Raw genomic sequence first — 17,733 nt, 5'->3', positions numbered from 1 at the left:
TTGCCCGGAGGTAGAATGGGAATATGCCCACTGACTTGCTCTCCTGGACTGTTCTGAGCATCCTCCAAGCACGTGTGTTGGTGTGCTGGGGCTGGGGCCAGGGTGCTGCTGGGGGCAGGGCCCATTATTCCAGGACTGGCAAATCGGGTGGTGACTTCTGCAGGTTCTGTTTTCTTGGCAGTGGAGCCCAGCATATCCCTATGTACTGACTTGGATACTAAGTTCCTCTTGAAGAGACAGAGGCAGTTACTGATTTAAAAAGGGTTGGGAGGGGCCTCCCCGGTGGTGCAGTGGTTGAGCACTGGGTTGCGAAGCCGCAGCCTCTGCAGCACCGGTTCGATCCCCGGCTGCTCCCCGGCCACCAGAGGAGGGTCCCACATGGCGCGCAGACCTCTCCTGCCGCCCGCTGCTCCCCTCAGCAGTGTACTTCGGTCCTTCTGCCTGCTCTGCTCCCTGCTCTGGCTCTGGTGAATTCTCTCACCCTCCCGCGCTTCTGACTGTACCCAGTGCTTGTATAAATAATAAATAAATAAATCTTAAAAAAAAAAATAAAAAGGTTGGGAGGGACCTAGGTTTTTTTTTAAGATTTATTTATTTATGCATACAAAAATTGGAGTACAGGCCAGAGGTGTGGGGGGGTAAGGGGATTCACCAGAGACAGAGTGGGGAGCAGAACGGGCAGATTAACTGAAATACACTGCTGAGGGGAGCAGCAGGCAAGACAGGAGAGGTCTGCTGTGCCATGTGTGTAGCTCCCTGGCCGGGAATCAAACTCATGCTGAAGAAGCTGAGGAGAGCTTCATAGGTTGTGTCTTAACCCCTTGCGCCACCCGGGAGGCCCCGGCCCTTCGTGTTTATTGCTTCTGTGTGATGCTCTCACAGCCTCTAAGTTTCAGAAAGTGATAATGAGAAAGAGACTCTTATGGATTTGTTTTCCTTGGGGGAGTAGATGGTCCCTAAATAGGGAGACTCACAACAGCGACAGGTAGAGAGTCTCACATGGGGCCTAGTGTGCACCAGGAGGAGGAAGGGGGCGGGGCCCCAGGAGACACCAACAGTGGAGAGAAAATACACCTGAGTTCCCACCATGTGCCAGATTGCAATGTAGCAGCAAATGCCTCCAAGTCCTGCTTTTGAGTTGGCCAATCTCACCCAATGGAATCACAATGTAGTGTCAGACAGAGTAAATGCTGTAACCAGGATAAGGGGGCAGAAGGAAACTGTCTAAGGGGTGACATTTGGACAGAGACCTGATAAAGTGAGCCATACAGATTATCTGATGGAGGAGTGCTCAGGTGCGCAGGCCCTGAAGCAGGGACATGCTTACATCTTTGAAAAGTAGCAGGGTGCTGGCGTGATTGTTTCAGAGTACGTGAGGGAAGAGTGGTGACTGGTGAGCCCCAAGAGGTAGCAGAGGCCAGATCATATTGGGTCTTGGGCCTGCTTAAAAAGTTTGGATTTTATTTTCAATTTAATGAGAATTTACTGGAAAGTTTTGGGATGGATAGATATGGTCTAGTCTTTTTTAATTTCTCTGTGAGATAGAGAGGGGCCTGGGGAGGGATGGTGGGCGGGCTTAAAAGAAGGGGTCAGTGGCCAAGGGGACAAGGTGGCAACTTGGACTCGGTAAAGACAGGGGCGGGATGGTGAAAAGTTGGCAGATTCAGGTAATAATTTGAAGATGGGCTGGCAGAATTTGCTGATATATGGATGGAGAGAACGAGGAGCTGGGATGACTCAAGTTAGCGACTGGGCAGGTGGTGACACCATTTTCTGAGTTGGAGGCAAGGAGATGGAGGACACGATCAAGAGTTAGGTGTGACTTGTGTTATGTTTGGGATACATGGAGGCCTGTGAGGGAGGAATGGCAGAGGTTAATGGGACTTACAGACCAGCGCACAGGGGAGAGGTCGGGTGGGAACAGCCCCTTGGGAGCTGTCAGCACTCAGGAGGGGCCAAACACCCAGACCCGGAAGCATTGGATGGCCCAAAGGAAGATGCCAGATCAGCATCATCTCCTGGTGAATGGGCTTTCCTTATTGTTTGCCCGCAGAGAAGACTCTCCTCCCGCTCCTGAGCACTTTTATTTTATTTTATTTTATTTTTTTAAAAGATTTTTTATTTATTCATGCATACAAGAACGGGGGTACAGGCCAGATGCGCAGGAGGGTGAGAGGATTCACCAGAGACAGAGCAGGGAGCAGAACAGGCAGACTGACGAAATACACTGCTGAGGGGAGCAGTGGGCGAGACAGGAGAGGTCTGCTGCACCATGTGGGATTCTCCCCCACCGGCCGGAATTGAACTGGCACTGCAGAGGCTGTGGACAGCTTCACAGCGCTGCACTCAACCACCTGCGCCACCAGGGCAGGCCTCTAAGCACTTTTAATGCCACTTTGTATCAGAAAGCAGGCAGATAGCCCCGAGGCTCTGTGGCTTTCCTGGGTCAGCGTCCAGCTCCTGCTATGACTTCCCATGACCTTAAGCATAGTGAACCTCACCGATTCACGGGGTCATGATGGAGGTCACAGACAACAAAGGGCCTGGCTCACTGAAGTACTCAGGCAAGATAGATTTGTTTGTTTTTTAATGTCAGGCTTATTGAAGTTTATATTTATTAAAATTATTAAAATCCACCCCGTTCTTTGAGCTTTGATAAGCTCATCCTGGCATGTAACCACTACAACATCAAGATTCCACACAGTTCCATCACCCAAAAAATGTCCCTGTGCCCTTTGTTGCCATCCTTAGCCCCTGGCAACCGCTGATGGATTTTCTGTCCTCCCCAAGTGCCTTTTCCAGAAGCCACATAAGTGGAATCAAGGCAGGTGAAGCCTTTTGTCCCTGGCTGCCTTCACTTAGCTTTTTTTGGTTGTTGTTGTTTTTTTGTTTTGTTTGTTTGTTTGTTTGTTTTGTGGGGCCCTCGCCAGCAGCTGGGGAAGAACCAGCGATGCAGAGGCTGCGGGCAGCCTCGCAGCCCAGCACTCAACTGCTGCGCCACCAGGGGAGGCCCTGCCTTCACTTAGCTTTTGAGATTCATCCACATAGTTGCCTATCAGAGTTCATCCCTTACAAAAAATACTAACTATTAAAACTTTAAATGGTGAATTTAACCAATTGCAGTTTTCTGGAAGCCAAGTGAAGAAAGCGATTCAAGGAGGCTAGAGGGTACACATTGTCAAAGGCAACAGTTGGGGTGGTGGGCTAAGGACTAGCTGGGGTGGTTTCAAGAGATGATTAGAGGAGTGAGATCAAACACTTGATATTTTTGTTCTTCCTTTTTAAAATTGACAAAAGATACTGTTGGGAATATTAAGAGAAAAAGAGCTGCTTCTCGTTAATCTCACATTTTTTATTTACGTAAAAAGGGCACATTTTGGGGGTGATGTAAGTGTTCTGGAAATAGACAGTAGAAGTATAACTGCATGAACAACTTTGTAAATTTCTTGAAAGCCACTTTACATGAGTGCATTTTATGGTATGTGAATTACAACTCAATAAAGCAGATATAGAAAGAAAGAAAGATAGATAGATAGATAGATAGATAGATAGATAGATAGATAGATAGATAGATAGATAGATAGATCATACGTATGTAAGTCCATATGTAGGTATGTTTGAATGGATGTTTGTGTGTACATCACTTTGCTAGGCTGCCATAAAAAAAAGTACCGTAGGGCCTCCCCGGTGGCACAGCGGTTGAGCGCTGGGTTGCGAAGCTGCCCGCAGCCTCTGCAGTGCCGGTTCAATCCCCGGCTGCTCCCCGGCCACTGGAGGAGGGTCCCGCATGGTGCGCAGACCTCTCCTGCTGCCCGCTGCTCCCCTCAGCAGTGTACTTCAGTCCTTCTGCCTGCTCTGCTCCCCGCTCTGGCTCTGGTGAATTCTCTCACCCTCCCGTGCTTCTGACTGTACCCAGTGCTTGTATAAATAAATAAATAAATAAATCTTTTAAAAAAAAAAAAAGTACTATAGCTTTTGAGATTCATCTACTTAGTTGCCTATAGTCTGGGATGCTTGAACATTTATTTTTCAGTTCTGGAGGCTAGAAGTTCAAGATCAAGGTTGCAGGTATAGTTTCTCCTGAGGCTTCTCCCCTTGATTTGCAGATGGCTGCTTCTGTCTGTGTCTTCAAATGGTCTTTTCTCTGCACACGCATCCTTGCTGTCTCTGTATATGACACAGTCTTTTCTTATAAGGACACCAGTCAGATTGGATTGGGGCCCACCCCGATATTCCTTGTTTTAATTTAATCACCTCTTTAAAGTCTCTATTTTCAAATACAGTCACTTCTTGAGGTGGGTGAGGGCTACAGTTCAACTCATAGTAACATACAGATGAGAAATCATCACCTGCCTACATATCGCTAAGTGATAGTCTTTCCACCTGAACTTGACTTCCACATCCTTCTAAACCATATTCCAGACAACCATGCCAGTCAACTTTGGCTCTTAATCAAGTTAAACTTTCTAACCTTTGGTCAAAAACATCCTTAATCCAGATCCTTGACCTTACAGGCAAAATTTTGATATTCTTTTGTGCAGTCTTCTAAGGAATGGGTCCCTTGCTTTCATCAAATTCTCCAAAATTAAAAAACCCTTAGGAAAGGTGAAACCACGGGAGTCTTCACGCACATGAGAGACTGAACAGGGGACATGGAGATGGGAGACCTGTCTGATTGCCACGCAGGACTGATGCTGACACCCCAAAGTCAGCAGACTCTTCAAGGCACTGCCCTCACTGGAGACACCCTCATTGTAGACACCAGCCACAAGTTTGGGGGTCCCTAAGCTACCCACACTTCTGAGCAACTGGCTCCAAATTCAGGGCTCCCCAGGGTTCTCCCAGGTTTGCTCACTAGCTATCATGAGCCACAGGCCTCAGGAAAGCGCTCCGTGACGACTGCAGCTTTACATCTTGGATGCAGGTCAGGACCAGCCCAGTGAAGAGACACAAAGGATGAGGCCTGGGAGACACAAGCAGCTTCCACGCTTTCTCCGTGAAGTCAGGGCACCTCACTTCCCAGCATGTCACCAACTAGGCAGCTCTCTCGAGCTTCAGTGTCCACAGCTTTTATCAAGGGCCATTAGTAGGTATGCCTGATTTGGTAATTGGCTACATGATTGAACTCAATCTTCCAGCCCCTTCCTCTCCCTCGAGGCCCAGAGGCAGGCTGGTAACAGTGACTTGAGGTCCTAATCCTCTGGTCACTTGGCTGCCCCTCCTCAGTCATCAGGAGTGGTGATGATTCAGCACAAACAGGTGTGATCCCAGGGATCTATCATGAATAACAAAGACCAAGAAATTCCAGCTATTTAGAGATCCACTCCCAGGATCCAGGGACAAAGGCCAGGCACACTGATCGGCAAGAGTCCTAAATGCTCCATTTTCAGTGCACCCTTAACCAACTAGAGCCCATCTGTCTGTGGCAGGCTGAGGGCACTGGGGAGATCAGGGCTGCCCAGAGGGGTGCTGGGTAGGTTGGTGGGGTGGGACAGCTAGCAGAACCACTCCTTCAGATCACGCCAAGGGTGTTGTAGGAACGGACGCTAGGCTGGAGTTCAGTGTTGGGAGGATGTTTCTGGGTGACACTGTCAGCGAGGTAATGAATTCTCCATCAGAGAGGTAACCAAACATCAACACACAGGATACCCCTGCAGGTCAGATGGCCAGTGGAAGAGGATTTGGTGCCTGTTCTGACAGCAGGCATCTCCTGGGCCTCAGCGCAGGACCCAGCACAGAGCTGGGCTCACAGGGCAGGGACAGGGACTGTAGGAAACCCCGCCCTGCCTTGGACCACAGTCTCAGGAGTTAGTAAAGGCCTCAGACTGCATTTAGACTCCCCACACCACCACTTCCTCTCCCTCTTCTTATGGGGAAACTGAGGCCCAAAAAGTGGAATGACATCCTCATAGTCACTTCAGAGTCAAAACTGAGCAGGGCTCCCCAGGCCTGGCCAGAGAGCTTTCAACTGTCTTGTGATATCTCCTCAAGCCTGGATTTGTGAGGCCTTCTCCCTTCTGTTTGAGCCAGGAAAGGGTTATTATCCCACTTCAGATGAGAATATAGGCCCAGTGGGAGGGATGGGGGAGGAGTGAGTTTTCGACCTAAGCAGCTGGCCATGGGGTCCAACGGGGGAGGGCAGGGACTGAAAGGACAGGGATGCTGGTTAAACTCTGCCCACTGAGGTTGCGGGCACTTTACTCACCTTTCTGATGCCTTGGTCACCTCATCCTGCAGTGGAATGATGGGGATAGTACCCAGCTCCAGGATGCCAGGCGTCTAGAGGGGCTTTGTGGGATGTGTGGACATTAGGGCAAAGTGGGGCCTGGGCCCCTGAGGCCCCTGACTCTAAAACCACACCTCTCAGGTGTCAGCAGATGCCTCAGACCTTCACTGCACCGCCCAGATCTCGCCACACAGCCCCGACTGCTTCTGCACCATAGGCAGACTCAGTGGGAAGCCCTCCAAAACCACATCTCTGACGCTGGGCAGCGCCAGCCCCTGGCATCCTGGAACCAGCCCCACCCCCTTAACCCCTGTGGCCAGGTTTGGGCCTGTCTCACTACTGAAGGGTCCACAGAGCCCCTAGATGTGAGTCAGCAGGATGGCAGCCCTTGGGGCCCCAGACTTAGACTATCTAGAGCCAGGAAGGCCCATTGCATAGATATGTAGACAGGCTGTACCAGGCAGGCCTGGAGGGGCCTCAGTGACCGCCTCGCTGTGGTATTTTCCAGGCCTGAGCTGCTCACCGAGGGAGTCAAAGAACCCGTCACGGATAGCCAAGGTACCCTGCTCGGGGCCATGGGTGGGCACGGCCAGGCTTGGGGGGGGTCTCAGGCCTCAGCCACCACCCTCCTCCCACTTCCTCTGTTCTGGATTCATCCCCCCAACCCACCCCAGCATTCCTCCACTGCCCCATATTGGGTTTGCCCCCAGTGGATACAACCTTTGTCCCCGGGGTCCCAGGAGCTGCCTGCTCATCCTGGCTTCTCTCCCCCCGCCCCCAGAGAGGGATTCCGGGGACCCTCTTGTGGACGAGAGCCTGAAGAGACAGGGCTTTCAAGGTAAGGTTACAGCTCAGGGTGAGGTCAGCTGTCCCAGCACCATGACCTTGACCTGGCTTGAGTTTAGAGGGCCAGGCTGGGTGGGAGGGGCTGGCCCCCCAACTTCAGGGCCCCAAGAGCTGGGTGAGCTGGACTGGCTGCTGGGGCAGAACTGTGACTTCCCAGTTCTGAGTGTGAGGCTCCACAGGGGTGCTGGAGGGTGGGGAGGGAGGGTATAGGCAACTGTCTGGGCAGGTTGCCTGCCCACTCCATATTAGGCGTTCACACCTGCTCCTAATGCTCTTAGAGGAGAAAAGGTAGCCGAGGACGAGGGCTCTGGAGAACAGAGGGATGGAGTGAGTGGAGGAAGAGGAGTGGAATATGGAGAAAAGCTTAATAAAGGCATGTAGTGGGAACAGAAGCAGGAAGGGGCCAGGGCCTGTGGGGGGAAGCTCCTCCCTCCCATCATTTATAGGGGTGTAGTATTCTCTTGAATGAAAATCAAATGTAACGTGAGTGAGGGGGTGACTGAGAACAGCCTTCGCATGCATGTAGGGGTGGCTCCAATCTGTGACTATGAGTGAGCCTCTGAGGTGGGTGTCTCCCCGGTGGGCCCTGGGTGGTCACTGTGGTTCTGAGGAGAAACCAGTAGACTAGCAGCAGGAAAAGCCAGCCCCCTGAGGGTGAGGGAGCCAGAGGAGCAGCTCCTCACTGCCCAGTCTCCATCACCCTCTCCAGGGCAACCAGAACTTTGTATGATGAGGTGAATTCACCTCTCACCTGCTTCTCCTACCTAGATTGGTGTCCTTGCCACATGCTCTGCCCAACCACCCAGAGATCCACTCCCCACCCCCACCTCTCTCTTCCAACCAGGTTATAATCTCCCTGAGGTAAGGGGGCTGCCATGCATAGCACAACTAGCTCATGGGCCCCTGAATAAAAACCCTCAGGGTGAGCAAATGGCCCTTGGCAAATGCTTGGCTGACTCCAGGACTCTGGGGGGCTGCCCGTTCGCCCAGCTCCCTCCATCCCCTCTTCCCAGTACTTCCCCACTGATGAGCAGAGCCCCTGCTCCCAGCTGCCATGTGCAGAGGTCTGCTCCTCTCCATGGCATCTCCTACCTCCAGTGCTGATTTATTGGTGTGGTGGTTTACAAATGTCAACAATTAACTTAATTTCTGACTCATTGCTGTTGTTGCAACAGAGTGCGTCCTCCTAGAAAAATGCACGTCTCTGTCAAGATGTTAGTTCTGAAGGACTCTGAGGGGCCCACTCCAAGGATCTGATAATTGCCAGAGAAGGAGTTCCCCATAATTAGAAAATCATATTCCTTAAAAGTCACCAAGTGCCTTTTAATTTAGCAGCCCAAATCCATAATTGTTTTTCACTCAGCAGAAAATTACGACACCAGACTCTCACGGATCGACATCGCCAACACGCTGAGGGAGCAGGTCCAGGATCTGTTCAATAAGAAATACGGTGAGCCCAGGGCACCCGGCTGGGGTGGGAAGAGAGACAGGAACCTCCCCGTTCTCCCAGGTCACCTCTGGGGAAATCACTCACCCACTTACAGTATTTCTTGAGCACTGACTATGTGCCATGCACTGGGGGTACACAGTGAATAAAACACAGTCCCTGTCTTCATGGGCCCCCTTGACCAGTGAGGTGAGACATCCCCAACGACTATGCCCAGAATCTAGTAATAGCCAGGAATTGTGCCATGATTTTGCAAGTATCGAATAGACAGCTTCAGAGAGAATAACTTGGGTACTTACCTTAGACTGAGGGCCAGGGAAGGCCTCTTTGGAGAAAGACATAAAGGATGGAATTCACCAAGCAGAGTGTGCAAGAAGGGCGTGCCAACTGAAGTAACCGCATATGCAAAGGCCCTGAGGTTTGACCTAGGAAGGGGCACAACGTTGAACCATGGGAATGGGGATGGGGGAGAGAGGCCCCCTGAGCTGGGCTCGTGGTGGCCCTAGCATCCAGGCCTGTGGAGGGAACCATGGTATCAATTTGTATTATGATGTATAATAAAGTGAGCAGTACTGCTTTGCACTTTTGGAGTCTTTTCCTGGCCTCTGTGAAGAAAGGGATGGCTGCAGGAGCCCAGGTGGTTGCTGGGAGACCAGCCTGGAGAGAGTAGACCAGGCAGGAGTGAAGATGGTGTGGGCGGAGCCCTGAACAGATGCTGGAGGGAAGTGGAGAGAGTCAGATGTGCTTCAGAGGGAGAGTGAATGGTGCTGAATTGTCGGGGTTGGGGGGATGAAAGGGGAGGCATCCACTTGAATCCTGGTTTGAGAAAAACAAGCTAGTATCAGTTAAGATACTTTTAGATTTCAAGTACCAAAAACACTCAAACCAGCTTCCACAGTAACGAGGGCTCATTGGCTGGTGAGGCTCGTGATTCAGTTACTATGACTGCAGAGCATATCATCCTAAAATTTAGTGGCCTAAAATAGCAGTGACCCTTTATTACCTCTCCAGTGTCGGTGAGTCAGGAATTTGGGAGCAGCACTGCGAAGTGGCTCTCGGGAGCTCAGGGTCTCTCCCGAGGTTGTGGTCAGAAGGTGGCTGAGGCAGGGTCATCTTGACAACTTCCTCACTCACGTTTCTGACCCCCGGCGTACTTGAACAGCTGGGCCCCCGGACATCTCTCTTGATTTCTGTGTAATCTCTCCATGTGGGCTTTCCAGCACGGCGACTCCAGGGTAGCTGGATTTCCTACTTATCAGTCTGGACTTCTGACTGTCCTGAGGTGGGAGCTGTGTTACCTCTTTGACCCAGCTTCAGAGATTATGCAGTGTCACCTCTGCCCTCCTTCGTTGGTCCACGGTATTTACAAAGTCCAGGTTCAAGGGGAGGGTCACAGAATCCAGTCCTTCATGAAGGAATGTTGATGTTACATGGTAAGAGGAGCCTGTGGAGTGGGAGAGAGGCTGGTATAACTGTCTCTGGATTGTGTAGTCTGCCCTAGCTCATAGCACAGGATGTCTGCGTGAAAGGCAGCCTTCAGGAACAGCTGGGCCCAGCAGCTGAGGGATGTCCTTGATATCTTTCTGTGGTGTCAGCATCACCTCAGGCTAGCCTTGACTTGCTGGCAGAATGACTGCAGCAGGTCCAGAACACCCCATCTGCACCCTCTGAAAGGAGGGAGAAGACTAGCCCTTTCACAGGTTTTCTCCAGAGAGCCAGTTCATTTCTTTCCCAGAATTTCCTTCCATTTTTTTCTCATTGGTTCCCACTGAGAACTATTCTTTACACTGTCCCTGTGGCAGGGAAATACTGTTTGCTCATTGGCCTATGTCTGAGCTGTGTGGACCTGTCTTCATGACAGGGGGGATGTGGGGGTGGAGCACCTGGGCCACTGGGGACGACTGACTTATCAGGCAGGGAAAGAGGCAGCACCGTCACCAAAGGGGGTGCCATGATGATGAGTGCCATGGTCATGCTGAGTTTGGGGGCTGGGGTGGAGACCACCCTGAGGCAAGCAAAGATGCAAGTCCATTATTGAGGAGAGGTATCTGGGTCAGATGTAAACATTACGTCATGATAGCGGAGGAGACACCCCTCGGTTGTAAGAGGACCCAGACCAAACACCAAGGAGCTCCAGTTTCAAGGTCAGGTCAAGGAGAGGGACAGTGGCCAGAAAAATGAGAAGCCAAGAAAATGTAGCATCACAGACACCAAGGCAAGGGCTTCAGGGAGGGGAGAGTGGCCATCTGTATCAGAATTTGCCAAAAGATTGCAAGTGTCTGCTGGCTTTGGTGACTTGGAGACCACCATGGTATAAAGAGCCACTTTGAAGGCCAGAAGTGAAGAGTAGAGATGGCAGGGTCCCCATGGACAGATGATGATGATTTCTTTCCATTTCAAAAAGGATTTCTTTAATCACATGGAAACTAGCCAACAACAATCTCAGGATAAAAAATTAAAAACAGGCCAAAATTCCATAGAGATTAGATTAGATTAGTGGTTGCTAGAGCATGGAGGGAAGCTGAGGGTGATGACTGATGGTTATAGGGCTTGTTTGATGTAATTAAAACAATAATTTCATATACTGGTTAATATAGTAAAGTCACTGAATTATGCACTTCAAAATGGTAAATTTTGTGGTATGTGAATATATCACCAACAAAACAAGCAGGCTAGAGCAGATGGCATAAAGTCAGGGTGACATGAAGATTCAGAAGGTCTGTACTTGCTAGATGTGGGCACAAATCAGATTCTGAGTTTCCTGGGAGCAAGAGCAAAAAGGCAATGAAGCCAGTTATACATTTCCTTTGTCTGTGAGATAAAAATTAGTTTATTACATAGAAGTTCAAGGGTTCCTTCTAGTGCTGCGACATGTGGAAATTGCTGCAGTGTGTTTCACAATGGGCATCCTGTGACACTGGGGATAGTGCTCTTAGCAGTACCTGGGGAATCACAGTCAGCTCCAGCCAGCTGTCAGGATGAGGGAGCCTGAGACAGGTAAAGCAACCTCATGGCATCCAGGGCTGCAGAGCCTGGCCCTGCCAGCAGGCAGCAGGCTTCAGCTGACAGTGGTCAACAGTAGCCACCCTCCCTAGGCCTGTCCCTGGCTGGCTGTGAAATATACAGTCTCTGAGGTGGAAGAGCCCGGCATTCCCCAGAGGTGACAGGAAAGAGGACAAGGCCTAGATTCAGAAGATAACCTGGAGGTTAACCCTGGCTTTCTTGCTCCCAAATGCAGTCTGCCCTCTTAAACCGGGCTGGTCCAGTGAGATGTGCTCACGGGGCACTTTTTTGGTGATGGACTTTCAGATTCTCAGGAAGTGAGGCCACTGCCTTCTCCCTTGGAGTGCTAACCACACATCTGGACACACGCTCACATACCTAACCCCCCAGAGCCCTGCACAACACACCCCAACTCCTAGGCCCCCACAGGTTGTATCTTTCCACAGGTCTTCACAACAGCCTCTCGTCCCCCATGTACACATCTTTCTATCATACTCCTGCATAGACACCCCACAACCCCCATGTCCACACACTGCTATGGCTCTTAATGGCACCTCCTTGTCCCTCTTGTTCCATAGGGGAAGCCTTGGGCATCAAGTACCCAGTCCAGGTCCCCTACAAGCGAATCAAGAGCAATCCTGGCTCAGTGATCATCGAGGGACTGCCCCCGGGAATCCCGTTCCGAAAACCATGCACCTTTGGCTCCCAGAACTTGGAGAGGATCCTCGCGGTGGCTGACAAGATCAAGTTCACGGTCACCAGGTACCCAAGGGAAGGGTGAGGAGGCAAGACTAGCAGGAGTAGGGGCTGCTTCCACCTACTGCCTTTCCTTCTCTCTGGTCTTAGTCCTGCCCTCTGCTGATCAAGGTGCCCTCCCACTGTCATCCTGGGTCCTGAGGGGCAGAGGAAGGGAACTGCAGGTTTGTTGGGGTGTAGGGGGCCCCACACATGTGAAACCTCAACCACCATAGTGGGGGCAGCCTTTGTGGCACCTTTTCCTACCCACAGTGCCTGCCCACTGTACTTCTGGCTGCTAGGAGAGGCCTTTGGTCACTTCAGAGGCGGGGAAAGCTGGACAAGTGATTTGCAGAGGTCGCAGAACCAGCAGGAAACCCTGATCACCCGCCTGCCATGTCATCACAGTGTCCCCCCCGGCCCCATGTACGCATATCAGCAGCATCTTACACTTGGCCTAGGGTGGGCCCCAAATATTTCTGACACTCCCATCTCTGTTTTTCTTCCAGGCCTTTTCAAGGACTCATCCCAAAGCCTGGTAAGAGGCACTGGCTGTTGGGGGCCAGGGGAGACCCCACGTGGTGGGGTGGGGGTGCAGTTAGTCACAGAGCTGGGTACCAGAGTCCAAACTGATTGTGGGTCACAGGTGCTGGGGTTCAGGCTCCTGCCCCTCTATTCTCCCTCCTCCATAGGCAGCAGACCCAGATGGAAGGAGGAGACTAGGCTGGAACCTTCCCACTGGCGCAGAGAAGGGTGGGAGTGGGGGTACGAGAAGACTTCCTCCAACCAGGTTCTGGAGGAAGGGGCCAGGCTGGTCAGTGACCTTTCCTCCAGATGGGGGTTTTGGTTGGCCTTGGTTGTCCCCAGGTAGTTGAGAGCAGGTGGGTTCCTAACCTCAGAGGGAGGGCTGCCCCCATGCAGACCCTTGAGCTTGGTGGTTAAGATGAGTGTCTGCCCCGGATTTTGGAGACAAAACCCTCTCCTTTCAAGGTGTCCATTGCTCTGTATTTGCTGTGGGCTGCATCCTTGACCTTCCTAAGCCCTGAGTGAGCAGACACCTCAGGAAGCAGAGGTGGCCACAGAATAACCACCTGGTGGGCACTTCAGGCTGAGCAGGGTTTCCAGGTCATACACGGACCCCAGAACCTGTGTATGAAGAGATGGCAGAGCCCCACTGTCAGCCCTGTCCCTTGGGGAGGCTGTGCTGAGATGCTGGGAGCTGGCACACGGTCTGAGCACCTGGACAGGGGAGGCCTGCAGTCCAGGACTCTAGTCTCACCTTCATGAAAACACTGGTGCACCCTGACCCCCAGAACTGTTCACCCCTGTGCCAGGCCTGGCTGGGTGGGCTTCTGGGAATGAGATGAGAGGCCATCGAACTGGAGGGGGGTGGGCCCTCCTAGGACAGTGTGACATGGTGGCTCCTAGTGAGCTGTGCGGGTTCCCAGGAGGGGAAGCAGGAACAAGAGCTGGGTGGCTGATAGGACTTCCTGAAGAGGAAGGCTCCAGAAGAGCCTGGGGGAGGCAGGTCTTGGAGAGCCAGGGAGGAGAGGGGAGGGGGGAGGTGGTAAGCAGCAGGGGCCCATGGCCCATTCAAAATGTATTTTTCCTGAGTTCTCAGAGGCCGAAATGCTCACTCGAAATGCTCACTCGCATTGTTAATAAGGCGGAAATGTCAGAGGAGCTTGCCCAGCTCGCCTCTCCTGGCCCCTGGGAACCAGGACAGGCCTTTCTGCTGCCACTGTCCCCTGGCCCACCCCCACTCTGAGAGGCTGCTGGGCCCTGGCTCCAGGACCGTGGGGCCCACCTGCCTCACTGAGTGCCACTGAGTCAGCTCCAACCCTGCCTGCCCCACGCCCCGGGGTCTTCTGCCACAGTTGGTGTCAGTCCTGGGCAGTGCTGGTCCGGTTCCCAGGAACAGTGACAGGAAGAACAGCCTGGGCTTCCCTCTGCCTGTAGAGACAAGTGCAATGTGGCAGCCCCTGAGGACCCAGCCCCTTCTTGCCAGTGAGGAGGGTCCACGTTTAGGCTGCAGGGGCCAGCATGTTTTCAGATGAGTCTGGACAGCAGAGATCTGTGACCCCTGACATGCGCCAGGCTATAGATTCAGTACTTTGCACTGTCACCTTTGTTATGTCTCCTTCTTGCAAGCAAAACTGTGGCAGAGGGAACCCCGGTGACTTACCTGGGTGCCTCACCTGACTTGAAGGAACCATTGGCAATGTAGCCTCTCTCCCTGAGTTTCATCAGGGAGAACCATGCACCAGCAAAATGTTGGGCTTTGGGAAGACACCCTGGGCGAGGCTCATGCTGTAACCAGGGGAGCACACAGCCCCTCTTGCTGGCTAGCTGCTTCTTGAATCTCAGCCTGGGCAGCCTGCCCCAAGGTCTGTGCTGATCTGCCTGCCTGCCATCCGACTCCCCTTTGGCTCCTGTGAGTGCAGAGAGCCCTTGGAGATGCTTTCTCTGCCCACATGGCATGGGAGAGGATGGCAGACTGCCTGGAGGAGGAGATGGAAAGTGGCCCTGGCCCAGCCTGCAGGGTGGAATTGCCAGCACCTTTCCAGGCATTGGCACCCGGGCCAGGTGTCAGCCGGACGGGCAGCAGCCAGGCCAACTCCACGCTGACGCATGCCACTTGTCACACTGTGCTGGGAAGGGGTCCAGGCTCATGAGGGTCATTGAGTGCTGCTTCTGCCCTTCCCAAACTCCCCATCAGACAATCACTGAAGCCTGTTACACTGAAGCTCCTGGGTTCTCAGGGTGAATGGGCACAGGAGCCTAGTCTGTGGGGGACATAGACCATTGGCAGGTGCCCCAGGCATGTGGAGGGTGGCAGATAATCTGTTTTGGGGTTTTGGATCTGAGCTGGGCAAGGCACAGGGGCTGTGGCAAGGCAAGGCACAGGGGCTGTGGCAAGGCTGTGGCAAGGCTGTGGCAAGGCACAGGGCTCAGACAGACACTGGTTCATATCCCAGCACCCTTACTACCATGCGATTCTGGGTTCATTATTCCCCATCCCCAAGCCTCCACTTCCTCATCTGTAAGATGGAGATAGGCACACCTGCCCCAGGTGACCGGAAGGAGATTAATGGTGAGCAGGGGTGGGCAAGCTGTGGAGCAGTGGTTTTCAGCCAGTGAAGATGGTGCTTGTTATTATTTTTCCTGGGATGCAGGAACACTTCCTGGAGGAGGTGACATTGAGTTGAGTCTTGGGGGGGTGAGCGGAACACTGTGTGGCACTGACACAGGACCAAGCCTAAGCCAGGGCACAGAGGGTGTCGGGGAAGTGGCAGGACAGCGGCTAGGAATGGCGTGGGTGTGTCTAGGGGAGGTTAGGCTGGAAGGGCATGGCCTGGCATGCCACAGAGCCAAGCCTTCTCCTGGCTACAATAGGAATCTTCAGAGACTTTTCCTTTTTTCTTTCATCCTCCTCCAAAAATATGGAATTAACCTTCATCTTCAACCTTAGAAGTATAAGATATATAAATTCTATTATTCTGAACTTGGACTAGATCCCTAGCAGAACCCCCCATTACATAGTGGAAGAAACCTAAATTGAGTGCATCTAAGATCTCCCTTTTTTTCTGTGTGCTGGTGTCCAAGTTCCAGAAGGATTCATAGTGCCAAGAAGTTAGGGCAAGAGGCCCATTAACTCTTGAATGACATGTGTCCATATGACTACCCACAAGACCTCTATGGACATCCTCCACTGAGGTGTTTGGAGAGGTGCCCCTTGTCCTGACCTGTTGAGAGCCTACCAGGACCTGGAACCTTCCATGAATCCCACCCCTTTAGCCAATTCGACACTACAGAGGGTCTGAGCATGAGCAAACCCATGCTTGGGGTAGGCCAGGTCAGTGGGATTGCGGTGCAAAGGTGACAGCATTGGAGGGGATGGTTCTGCTCAGGGGTAAGAACTGGGAAGGAGGGGGAACTTCCCTTGGGGAGGAGACACACTGTAAAGGATGGCTCTGAGATTTCTGGGTCATTTATGGAAGGATCCTGCAGAAGCATTTCCTAACTGAACCATCCTGAGAAGGTGAATTCTAAAGAAGGAAAGTATGCTTTAAAGATAAATTGGTTATTAAATTTGGGCCTTGCACAGCACAACCTGGAACTGTGGGTCAGCCTGAAGGGGCAGGAAGGGTATGGATACAGCCATTCCTGGGTCAATTTTGTTCTGGGAAAAGAGAAAACCCCATAATGCCTTTAGTGGTATCCCAACACTAAAGCCTTTACAAGCTCCCTCGTTGCCTCAATTTTGCTACCCGTGTCTAGTAGCCTTATCTGCTCATGTGGAATGGTGGGCAGGTACTAGAGAGGAAGATGGAGTTGGACTGAGCCTCAGGGGGTGCTGGGAGGGACTTTGGAACTCAGGTCAGGGTTGTGGGCCAGGGATTTCACAGGATCCCTGGGCAGTGGAGATGCTGTCTAGAGGGACTTTGCAGGGGAGGCTGCAGAGGGATGATGGGACCAGGCTGACCTCTTATACTAGAGTGGACTGCATCCCTGCCTTCAAGGGCCTGAGGTATCCCAACCTGACCCCAGGGGTCAGAGCCAGTGAAGTCAGGGAGAGGGGTACATCATTAATAGCTCCCTGATATCTACCTAGGTTGCTCGCCACCTCACCCACCCTTCTTCAACAGCATCCATTTAAAGGTGGGACCTAGGCCAGGAGCAGAGAGGCAGGTGTCTGCACAGCGCCAGGAGAACTTGCCCTCGACCCCAGCTCTCAGAAACACATGTGCTCTAGGGCCCCCAGGCCACTCGGGCACCTGGCCAGCAGTACGCAGAGCACAAAGGGATGTTTGCTACCAAAAAGGACTCTGGGTGGGCCTGACATCCCCCTCTGTGCTCTCGGCAGTGGCAGTGCTGAGTCAAGACACATCTCTTCTCAAAATGCAGTGGGGCCCGAGGCTACAAAAACCCCAGACAGCAAAGGAGGTTGCTCTTCAGGCACATGGGTAAGAGACAGTGGTGACCAAGGAAGGAGAGAGGCCCCCTGCCTAGGTACCTGGTGTTAGAACAGCCACAAAACATTCTAGTAGGTCTTTAAAATCTGAAGGGAAATGCAAATATATGCCCATGGTAGAAATTTGGAAACAGCAGAACTCTTAACTGCCCAGATGGCTGTTCATTTTTATGATGATACGTTTCTCCCAGATTTACCCCCAAGCTTATTAATTTTACATTCACTGTTGTTCTTACCATAGAACTATACATACATTTTAAACATAAGTATTTTCCTATGTCTTTAAGGCACTTTATAATGTTCCCTTATCCGGATGAATCATATTTATCAACCCTGTCCCCCCTTGGGCATCTCCTGTCACAGACACTAACTATGCTTCTGACTTGCTAGCTGCAAAGCCTTCCCTATCAGTACACTATTCTCTCAATAACCAGTCTTACAGAAGGAAACGGAGGCTCAGAGAGGTTTAGGAACTTGCTGAAAGTCACACAGCATGTGCAG

General features: G+C 52.0%; 1 protein-coding gene across 1 annotated transcript in view; it reads left to right on the top strand.

The window, feature by feature from the left end:
• Nucleotides 1–17,733, top strand: part of GTF2IRD1 (GTF2I repeat domain containing 1) — a gene marked incomplete at both ends in the record, with an annotated part of 63,378 nt that overhangs the window by 28,087 nt on the left and 17,558 nt on the right. The window contains 5 exons of the mRNA XM_084249735.1: nucleotides 6,735–6,784; nucleotides 7,008–7,064; nucleotides 8,439–8,522; nucleotides 12,101–12,284; nucleotides 12,767–12,795. Coding sequence (XP_084105861.1) covers nucleotides 6,735–6,784; nucleotides 7,008–7,064; nucleotides 8,439–8,522; nucleotides 12,101–12,284; nucleotides 12,767–12,795 — 404 coding nt within the window. The remainder of the gene's footprint in view (nucleotides 1–6,734; nucleotides 6,785–7,007; nucleotides 7,065–8,438; nucleotides 8,523–12,100; nucleotides 12,285–12,766; nucleotides 12,796–17,733) is intronic.

This window comes from Talpa europaea, assembly GCF_964194135.1.
Source record: "Talpa europaea genome assembly, chromosome: 12".
NCBI lineage: Eukaryota > Metazoa > Chordata > Mammalia > Eulipotyphla > Talpidae > Talpa > Talpa europaea.
This window is presented reverse-complemented; position numbering and strand designations above follow the sequence as displayed.